The 11,734-nt window shown below is 39.6% G+C and overlaps 1 protein-coding gene across 1 annotated transcript; it reads right to left on the bottom strand.

Moving 5' to 3' along the window:
* Nucleotides 1–1,275: 1,275 nt before the first annotated feature.
* LOC114942339 (uncharacterized) lies at nucleotides 1,276–6,393 on the bottom strand. The gene has a single exon (XM_085484772.1). The coding sequence runs from the start codon at nucleotides 6,391–6,393 to the stop codon at nucleotides 1,276–1,278; it is 5,118 nt and encodes a 1,705-aa protein (XP_085340898.1).
* Between the last annotated feature and the right edge of the window lie 5,341 nt (nucleotides 6,394–11,734).

The following is an 11,734-nucleotide window of genomic DNA, read 5'->3' as shown; positions in this document are numbered from 1 at the left end:
CTTTTACAATATTTATAACTTATAATTAGAAAATGATTTTTTAACAAAAAATGTGTTTTGTAAAGTCATTTTACATTATTTATTATAAAACTTAAACTTTCCTATATGAGTTTTTTATATTCAAGATAAAAACAAATTTACGTTAAAAAAATTGTTATCAAAATTAATTGATCAATTGTAAATAATTTTTTTAAATTATAAAATTGATTTTTTATTTGTAATATTTTACTAACAGTAAATTAACATTATTTCTAAATGTTAAAATTTAGTTTTGTTATTGTTCGCGAACGCGCTGCGTGAGAGGAATCGAACGACACCAAAAAAAAAGGATGAGTCACTTTTGGTATAAAGAAACTTTTAATATACGAATCTTTACGGAAATATAATGTACAATACTTAACAATTAAACGCACAAAAAAAATTAACACAAAATCTAATCAGTTTCAGCGGACAATTCGAAATCAAAAGAAAAGGCGATGGTCGTCGATTTAATGTTCTGCGGTTTTTCTAAGCGGTTTACTCTTATGCGTACACGGCGGAAAGCGATAAGACCCCAAACCGGGTGTGAGCTCCTCTTTTATCATTTTCGGAGAGGAGCCCACCCTCGCGTGAAGCGCCAATAATTTGCGTGATTTTAAAGTGGCGCATGCTCCATAGCATATAATTATTCGGCGGAACGGTTGCGCTGCCGTTACTTGTTTGTGTATTTGAGCGTTTTTTTATGTGACAGCTGTCAATTTACGACTCTTTTTTATTCCATTACAAACAAATGTGACTTTATTATTGCCGATCGAAGATTCTAGAATTTAACAATACCTATTTTCGAGATCGAACCTTGTCTCGACTGAAAACGTATAATATATGAAAATCCTAATTACATTTTACTGCCGAAATAATTTAACTGGCGATAAGAATTATTTTGCATCTCAAACATCCCGCCCGCCTTGTCGCAACGTGACAAATGGTTGGTGATGATTTCGGCGCGGATCACATTCCGATAGTGATTGATGGTGGGGCGGGCTCGCGTCGGCGCGGCGAAATTCACGTGATGATCGCGTGTTGCGAATCGATCAGCTGAGTCGACGAAAACACGTGGTGATCGCGTGATGTGAATCGATCAGCTGGAACGGCGAAAACATGTGGCAGATGTGAACGGCGAGTGTGAGATGCAGTGAGCGGTGAAAATGAGACAAGTTTTAGTGCGGTGGTGAGCGAAACAAGTGATGTGTGACAATTGATATGGTGCATGATGTGATGATTGTGTAGTGAGTGATGCTATGTGTCAATGTGCGGTGTAGGCGCGTCGTTCACGCCCGGAAGAAACACGAGCTTGACGAGTGGGCGCACGAGCTCGGACGTGGCCGTTCGGATGGTCACGACGCGTGTAATTCCGTCGTCTCCGGGGTGCAAGCGCAATATGCGAGCGAGAGGCCATCGGCTCGGAGGGGTGATCTCGGAGCGCACGAGACAGAGATCGCCGACGTGGGGTGCAGGTGCATCCTTGAGCCACTTGGTGCGTGGGGCGAGTCCGTGCACGTATTCGGATGACCATCGCTGCCAGAAGTGATCCCTCATCCGCTGCAGATGACGCCAACGTGACAAGGTGGACACCGTCTGCTCTGTCAATGACGGTTCCGGCAAGGCGAGGAGCGGTGCCCCAACGAGGAAGTGACCGGGGGTCAGCGCCGAGACGTCCTCTGGATCATCTGAGAGTGCCTGTAACGGACGTGAATTCAGACAAGCTTCGATCTGGGCGAGGAGTGTGCTCAACTCCTCGAACGTGAGGGTGGTCTCGCCGATCACCCGACGGAGGTGAAACTTGGTCGACTTTACGGCGGCCTCCCACAAACCACCAAAGTGCGGGGCCGCTGGCGGGTTGAAGTGCCAGCGGATTCCTTGAGTGGTGGCGGCAAGGATGACACTTTGACCTTCGGCTGTCGCTGCGTTAAAGAGACCTCGCAGCGTCCGATCTGCCCCGATGAAAGTCGTGCCGCAGTCGCTGTAAATCTCAGCGCACAAACCCCGGCGGGAGATGAAGCGGCGCAGCGCGGCGATGAAGGCCTCCGAGGTGTAGTCCGAGACAACTTCTAAGTGAATGGCCTTCGACCAGAAGCAGACGAAGACGGCGATGTATCCCTTGTGCGCACGGTGTCCACGCCCCTTGCTGGTCCGGAGGAGGATTGGTCCCGCGTAGTCCAAACCGGTGTTGAGGAACGGTCGAGTTGGCGTTACTCGGTCCCGAGGAAGGTTACCCATCGGAGGCTGTGGTGTTGCGGCGCGCCATCGAGTGCAGGTCACGCATCGGTGTAGCTGCTGTTTGACGGTGGTCCTTCCTCGGGGCACCCAGAAACGCAGGCGGAGCAAGCCGAGAGTCAGTTGCACACCTCCGTGCAGTGTCCGTCGGTGGCAGGAATCAATCACCAGCCGAGTCAACCATGATGCCGCCGGGATGATCATTGGATGTCTTTCGTCGAGTGGTAGCTGAGCATGCTTGAGACGTCCTCCGACGCGCAGCACGCCTTGATCATCGAGGACCGGACTCAACCTCGCTAGGTGGCTTCGCGGTGGACTAGTGCGTCCAGCAGAGGCCGCAGCTACGTCCGTAGGAAAGTGGAGCGCCTGCACCACTCGCAGCCATCGAAATAAGGCGACGTCCAGCTCGTCCGGATGCAAAGTGCGGCCAAGTATGACGTCGCGTCTCGCCGGATTGAGCCATCGCCGACACCATGCAGTAACTCGCAGCAGCCTTTGTAGCTTCGGGAACCGGAGGAGGAGGTCAGGTTCGGTCGTGATCGGTGCCTTGACCACCAAACTGGTGGCTCGCTGCTCCGGGAGGTCATCCTCTGCGGCTTCGATGACGGAACAAGGCCATGCAGTCTCGTCTCCTGACAGCCAGGTAGGTCCTGTCCACCACAGTTTATGCTTAATGAGTTCGTCAGGAGTAACACCGCGTGATGCACAATCTGCAGGATTCTCTCGTCCAGCGATGTGTCTCCATTGAGCGTCTGGCAGCAGGGCCTGGATCTGAGACACTCGATTGGCGACAAAGGTTTTCCAGCGGGTGCTGTGTCCTTGAATCCAGTGGAGCGTGACCTTTGAATCTGACCACAGATGCACTGGCGTCGCTGTCAAACCGAGAGTAGAGCGCACGTGGAGCATGAGCGTGGTAAGTAGAGCTGCTGCACAGAGTTCCAAGCGAGGTAACGACACCTGCTTGACAGGTGCGACCTTGGATTTTGCCATCAACAGGTTGATTGATGTTTTCTCTGTTGCAGCGTTGCGGATGTACACCACGGCGGCGTACCCTCGCTCTGATGCGTCGGCAAACCCATGGAGCTGCAGTTGTGAATGGTCGGTCCCAGTGTTGAGCCAGCGAGTTATGCGGATGTCATCTAGAAGAGGAAGCTGATTCAACAACTGCCTCCAGCGGTGTGCGTCCTGATCAGGCAGCGGGGAGTCCCAGTCCAGCCGTTGAAGCCACGTCGTCTGAATCAGAATTTTGGCTCTGATGACGACAGGTGCGAGCCACCCCATCGGGTCAAAGAGTCGAGCCGTCTCGGCCAAAACTCGTCGCTTCGTGAAGTCGGTGATTGCACGCGGACGTATGGTGAAGGAGAACCAGTCACCTTGCGGATGCCATCGGAGGCCCAAGGTAGCGTGACTCTCTCCCTCCCATGAGTGCGGTTTGCGTTGATGCCGATGTTCCGGTGGAACTCCGGTGAGCACCTGCTGATCGTTGGCAGCCCACTTCCTCAAAGGAAATCCGCCCGCCATGCAAAGACTCCGTAGTTCCTGCTGAAGGTCGATAGCGTCCTCCAAGCTATCAGCGCCGGTGACCACGTCGTCGACGTAGCAGTCGTGTCGCAGTGCCTTGACTCCGCGTGGATATCGTGCCTCTTCGTCTGCTGCGAGTTGATGAAGAGTCCTGATGGCGAGAAAGGGTGCACACGCTAGCCCGTAGGTCACGGTCCTCAGCTCGTACTCGTGGACGTCATCAGAGCTGGTGTGGCGCCACAAGATGGTTTGCAGGCGACGATCCTCCGGATGTACAAGAATTTGTCGGTACATCTTCTCGATATCCGTGACGAGAACGTACCGATGCCAACGCCACCGAAGTAGGACATCAGCGAGTGTTGGCAAGAGATTGGCTCCAGTGAGGAGGTGTGCGTTCAGCGACTCTCCGGACCGTGTGCGCTGGGAGCCGTTGAACACGACCCTGAGCTTCGTGGTCGTGCTCGACTCCTTGAGGACCCCGTGATGCGGTAAGTAGCACCTAGGGCTGCAGGTTGTTGAAGTTGTGCTGACCTCCATATGTTGCAGGTTCTCGTATTCCTCCATGAAATCTCGATAGAGGTCACCGAAGCGAGGATCTCGTGCTCCCTTCCGCTCCATGGCTTCCAGGAGGCGCTCTGTGGGTCGACGAGTCTCGCTGAGCGATGTCGGCGGCGGTGAAGTACATGGCAGCCTCACCATGTACCTGCCACTGGACGTGCGAGTGACCGTGCGCACGTAGAAGTCTTCGCACCTGGCTTCGTCGGCGGTGAGCGGTGTCCCAGCTACTGGCTCGCATTCCTGCTCCCAGAAGCGTCGAACCATGTTAGCGAGGTCGTGGTCTGTGGTGCACTGGAACGTGCGGCGATGGCCTTCGGGTGCTGCGGCGTCGTAGCCTCCGGACAAGATCCATCCTAAGCTCGTCTGCTGGGCGATCGGCATCCGTGATCCGCCCTTGCGAAGGCCTTCCTCGAGGATCAGCGAGTAGACTTCTGCTCCCAGAAGTAACTCCGCAGGATCGTCATCCAGGAAGCGCGGGTCGGCCAATCGAAGTCCGTGGATGTGAGGCCAGCTACGATCTTCACGTTGAGCGGTGCCTTGTTGCAATGAGATGCGCGGCAGCACAAAGGCCACCACGCGAAGCTCGGCAGTGGTCACGTCAGATGTGATGTCTATCGTGACCTTGCCACGCGCTGATCCAGAGCGAGTCCCTCCGATGCCGAAGATGGACAGATCCGTTGAAGCTCGAGGCAGCCGAAGACGCTGAGCCAGAGCCTCAGAGATGATGGACACCTCGGAGCACTGATCTATCAAGACTCTAACCTCGTGTGGTGATCCGTATCGATCAGCGACCTTGACGCGAGCGGTTGCGAGAAGGACGGCCTTGTGCGTCTTAGCTTGCCGTGCAGTGACCAGTGTGGTGGCAAGTGAAGTGGCCTCAGCGGATGGTGTTGATGTGGATGCCCCGTGCAGCATGGTGTGGTGTCGTGCGTTGCAGGTGAGGCAATTCTTTTTTGACTGACACCGTGCTAAGAAATGATTGCCTAAGCAGTTGAAGCACAGTCGGTTGGTCTCCACGAACGCTTTCCGCTCAACCGCAGTCTTGGCCTTGAAGCTTTTGCACGTCATCAAGGTATGGTTTTCACGGCACAGTGCACAGTGAGGTGAATCCGCGCCTTGGTGCTTCGTGACGTGCGCTTTGGCGAATCGTGATGTTTCTCCAGGTCCCTTTGTGACACTCCTCGGTCGTGCGGCGTTGAGCGTCAATACTCGTCGACTAATAAAGTCGAGAAGTGCCTCGTTCTGTGGTGGTTCGGTGGAGTCTGAAGTGGTTGACTCCCATTCGAGACGAGTGCGTGCGTCGAACAGTTCGACGACCAGGTGGTTGAACAGGTCCATCCCATGCGAGTTGATAGGACGTCCGATGCTCTCCTGTGCGTTGACTGCGGCGGTGACAGCGTTGTGGATGCGGCTCAGCTCCTCGGCGGTATCTCCCTTCATCTTTGGCACGGCGGTAAACGTGGCAAAGTTGGAGCGGATTAATTCTCTTTTGTTATTGTAGTGCTTGTCCAAGATTGCCCAAGCGCGATCGTAATTGTCACTCGTGACAGGTAGTGACTTTATCAACTTTTCAGCCGGACCTGTCAGACACGAGCGGAGGTGGTGGAGCCGCTCAATGTTCGAGATCGAATTGCTGCTCACAATGGACAGAAAAAGATCGCGAAAGGATGGCCAATCGGCGTAGGCGCCAGAGAACGGCGGCAACTTGATGCGCGGCAGCGAAGACTTCGATGCGACGTCGACGGGTGGAGATACGTTCGGCTTCCGGAAATGTTCGGTATAACTGTCTAAAGTACTGCGTTGTGCAACGTACAGATTTTCCGTATCGCCATGTAACTCCGACTTGTAGTAATCGCTCTCGCAAAATTTTTCTTTCAGAGCCGCTCGAATGAGATCATGCTGTGTCTCGAATTTCGTCCACAGCTGATCTAAGATTCTGGTGCGTGTGGATACGGCACTGGCGGTGATGTTGGTGGTGCCCAGCTTCTTCAAATATTCCACGGAACGTGAAATGCGGACCTGGATCTCACGTTGACAGTCGATCAACGTGTTCACATCCATGGTGAACTACGAGCACTCACGAACTACACGACGACACGTTCACGAACTTGCGGGTGCCGGCGAGAAGATCCGGCTCGAAGGACCAGAAATATGTTCGCGAACGCGCTGCGTGAGAGGAATCGAACGACACCAAAAAAAAAGGATGAGTCACTTTTGGTATAAAGAAACTTTTAATATACGAATCTTTACGGAAATATAATGTACAATACTTAACAATTAAACGCACAAAAAAAATTAACACAAAATCTAATCAGTTTCAGCGGACAATTCGAAATCAAAAGAAAAGGCGATGGTCGTCGATTTAATGTTCTGCGGTTTTTCTAAGCGGTTTACTCTTATGCGTACACGGCGGAAAGCGATAAGACCCCAAACCGGGTGTGAGCTCCTCTTTTATCATTTTCGGAGAGGAGCCCACCCTCGCGTGAAGCGCCAATAATTTGCGTGATTTTAAAGTGGCGCATGCTCCATAGCATATAATTATTCGGCGGAACGGTTGCGCTGCCGTTACTTGTTTGTGTATTTGAGCGTTTTTTTATGTGACAGCTGTCAATTTACGACTCTTTTTTATTCCATTACAAACAAATGTGACTTTATTATTGCCGATCGAAGATTCTAGAATTTAACAATACCTATTTTCGAGATCGAACCTTGTCTCGACTGAAAACGTATAATATATGAAAATCCTAATTACATTTTACTGCCGAAATAATTTAACTGGCGATAAGAATTATTTTGCATCTCAAACAGTTATATATAATTTATAAATTATACTTCGGCTCGTATACAATTAAAATATGTGATATAATAAAAGGCCAACTTAACGAGCTTATATGCTATTAATTGAAAAATTTATTTATTAATTTACGTCATACTATACAAAAGTTGAGATAAACGTTTCGACTGTACGACAGTCTTTTTCAATATCCTAATAATATGTTAAAAAATTAATTTAGTCATATCGACCTTATTATAAATACAACAATTATGAGATTATATGACGAACGCAGTACAAAATTCATGTTTGTTGGCATGAGTTAGAGCGTCAGATGCTGTTATATTATGTAACGACATTTTTTGTCACGAACATAACACTTTTTTTAAAAAAATTATTTCTTTTTACTTAACATAATCACAATGTGTACTTTTTAAAAAACAAGATATCGATTTGTTTTTTAAAAAAGTACACATTGTGATTATGTTAAGTAAAAAGAAATAATTTTTATAAAAAAAATGTTATGTTCGTGACAAAAAATGTCGTTACATAATATAACAGCATCTGACGCTCTAACTCATGCCAACAAACATGAATTTTGTACTGCGTTCGTCATATAATCTCATAATTGTTGTATTTATAATAAGGTCGATATGACTAAATTAATTTTTTAACATATTATTAGGATATTGAAAAAGACTGTCGTACAGTCGAAACGTTTATCTCAACTTTTGTATAGTATGACGTAAATTAATAAATAAATTTTTCAATTAATAGCATATAAGCTCGTTAAGTTGGCCTTTTATTATATCACATATTTTAGTTTTGTTATTAATTTTTATTATTAATAACTTTTATTAAAAAAAAACATTTTTTATAGAATATTTTTATTAATAATTTTATCTCAATTTTTTATAGAATTGACATCATAAAATTAATTATTTATTTTATTGTAAGATTATTTATAAATTATGTTGATTTTTACATTTTATAATTATTTATAAAAAGATTTTTTAAGAACAGTTAATATTTTATGTAATAACAAATATATAAAATAATGTCTTAATTTATGTTGTAAACATTTGTAATAAAATGATTTTAATTTTGTGATAAAAACTTACAAATGATGTTTTAAAGTTATGTATAACTCGATTTATGTTATTGCCCCATATAGTAACTTGAACCTTCCAGTCTTTATTATTTGTCAAAATTACTCGACAACGTTGAACTTCACCATTTTTAGTTTTAACAGCAATTGTACTGTCGATTTGTTCCACCATACTGATAAAACACCTTAAAAAAATATATATATATAAACAATTAATATTTTATATTTATTAAAAAAATAAAAAAATAATTAAAAGTTCAATAAAATTTTTAATAAATGTATCTTTTATACATCAATTACATTTATATGATTTTATGCTACTATTATATAGTTTTATTCTTAAACTGACAGAATTTTACAAATTTGACGATAATACTGAAATAGTGAGAATAAGTAATAAATATGAATAAAAAATTTATGAATAAAAAATTAAATATTAAAAAATTTTTAAAACTTACACTGTACCATCATTAGGTAACATAACTTCGAAAAGTTCTCTTGGTGAAACATATAATGTTGGATTATCACACAACTCACGATAAATGTCTGATTCGCTATCCATTTTCTTTGTAGCTTTATCCTAGAATTTTTAAATAAAAAATATTTCAATGTAACACGCAATTTTAAAATAAAAATATAAATAGCAACTAAAATTTAATATTATATAGTAAGAATATATATTTATAAGAATATATTATTATTAAGACAAATAATATAAATATTTTTAACAAAAATCAATTGGAATATAAATAATTGTAAAATAATTTTTTGTAATAGTTTATATTAGCAAATATATAAATGTTTAGTTGTAATTAATATAAGTTGTAATTAATATATGTAACAAATATTTAGCGAAAATTTTTTTGAAATATCATAATTAAGTGACTATAAGACGAAATATACAATATATGTATATAATATTTTAATTGTAAGATAGATTTAAGCACATATTTAATTATAAGTTATATAATTGTAATTAGTATAAATAAATTATTCATATAACTTCATATATATTTACCGTTTAGTTTAATAAATCACAAAGAATCAAATTTATATAATAATTATAATAATATTTCAATTTTATGCACTATTAATAATACTAAATGAATTATACGATGTCTGTTACTTTTAACGATGATGTTACCATCATTACGTAGCGATGTACATGTTAAAATATATGCGTAATGACATTACCATGATACAATGTTACATAGCAACCATCGTTATTAGGACTAAAGGATATCGCACACAAATTACATAAGCTGCATATGCATAGCATAAGACCTTATGGACCAATGAGCATCAAGCATTGAATCACATGCTCGATGTTCATTGGTCCATAAGGTCTTATGCTATGCATATGCAGTTTCTGCAATTTGTGTGCGATAGCATTAAAGGCCGCCGCACACACTTTTGCATGACATATAATGTAAGTGTATAAAGAATTTGATTGGTTGAATTTTATTATGCATGTGCTGATGGACCAATAAAATGTCTAGATTCGAAAATTTTTCTATGCTACAGCCAATTAATACGTTTGAAAAATTTATTCTACGACAAATGTAATATCAACTGAACATGTCAACTTATTGCACAATAAATTTTTAGTTTTAAAGATTGGTAGCAATTGATTTGAAAATAAATAGTAGGTACACTACATACTCTAATTGTGTGTGACAACTTAAAAGGTTATAGATATCGTTACACCTTAAAAGAATTCTTAAAAATTCTTGAAAATTTCTCGTCGAGCAGCAAAGAAATTATTTGTTTCAATAATATATGAAGTGACAGATATAATAACAATAAGGTAAATTATTTTGAAATATAATATATCATAAGATCATTAAAGAAAATACAAAATCGCATTTAAAAATATAAATACTGTTATATTCTAATAATTGATTATGTAAATATATAACTTTAAAATACATATGCTGAGTATTGGAAAATTTAAATATATTTAAAGTATATATATATATATATTATATGTAAATATATGAGGTATTCCATTTCAAATCGTGCGTGCATGCGTGCGTGCGTGTGTACGTGTATAGTTTATATATATAAAACCAGTATTGAACAATGTATATAAATTTTATATAAATTTAATATTGTATGTAGTTTTTAAAAAATTTATGTAAAATTTATATTAATTAGTTTGTATAAAATTTATACAAGATATAGTATAAAAAGGATGGGATCAATAAAATTATATATATATAGTTGTCTTAAAGAAAAAACTATATTTTATTTACATTAATTAATTTGTCTCATGTGCATAAAATATTAAGGATACGATGTATATAATATTATGTATATATAAAATGTTAAAATTACACAAAATTAAACATTTCACGAGATATTTTGTAATTTATGTCAAAATACTGTTTAAAATATTATAACTAAAAAAAGTATTTAATAAAAAAATATTTTTTTGTAATATTTTGAAAAGCTCTCGAGATAAGGTATAGAAAAATATCAAATAAAAATGTGGGTTTTCATTTAAAATTTTAAAGTTGACTTTGAGATTTTCTTTATAACTACACTTAAGATCAAATGTGTATTACCATTTCATATAATTTTTATATAATATATTTGTTACTATATTCTTGAAAAGAAATGATATCACTGCCAAAATATTTGCTGAAAATACAAAATAATATCAATTGATAATATATAATATATACCTATTAAATACATTGTCATATACATATAGATAATATAAAAATATATCTGTTTTAAAGATAAAATAATAATTTTAAATAGTTTTATGTGTTAATATAATTTTAATTTTTTTTTACAGTGGATTGATATTTGATTTTTATCGTTGAATATATATGATCCAACTGAATATATATGAGCAAAATATAGCATATTCAGGTATTATTTTATTTTTTATTTGAATTAATAATAAATATTTCACATAATAAGACAAATATATATAAAAAATAAATAAGCTAATATATATAAATAATAAATAAGCTAATATATGTAAATAATAAATAAGCTAATAAAAATATTTTGTTTCAGGTTTGGTAGCCACTTATATTTTTTGGCTAAAACAAAGCTCCAATCCAGCTTTTGTAATTTGACAATTGGACATAATTGTGAAAATTTAGATAAAAATTGGACATAAATATTTGACATTATAGTTGTAACACTACAAATATTATTTGATATTTTAATTGTTGATATTTGAAATTTGTAAGAAATTAATGAATGTTTGATTTACATTTAAATATTTTATTATCAAGAACATTATACATATACTTGTTACATAACAATTATATTCGCTATATAAAATTAAATTAAATTTTTATTTGAATGTTAAATTAATATTATCGTGTTATAGTTATTTATTATTAAATTGATATTTAATGTAAGTGCAATATTAAAATTTATAATTTAACAACTGTGTAAAATAAAAACAGTTATTTTATGTAATATTTTATTTAATTTTAAATCATCAGTGTGCTATTTTCATTTAAATAAAATTTAATAAAATTATATAATAGTCTGTT

Source organism: Nylanderia fulva, unplaced genomic scaffold, assembly GCF_048542155.1.
Source record: "Nylanderia fulva isolate GAGA-0341 unplaced genomic scaffold, ASM4854215v1 Scaffold312, whole genome shotgun sequence".
Lineage (NCBI taxonomy): Eukaryota > Metazoa > Arthropoda > Insecta > Hymenoptera > Formicidae > Nylanderia > Nylanderia fulva.
Note: the sequence above shows the minus strand (reverse complement) of the source record. Positions and strands in the feature narration are given on the sequence as shown.

Bases quoted from the DNA above. Each gene is read 5' to 3' on its own strand.
- LOC114942339 (XM_085484772.1), bottom strand. From the start codon at position 6,393: ATGGATGTGAACACGTTGATCGACTGTCAACGTGAGATCCAGGTCCGC.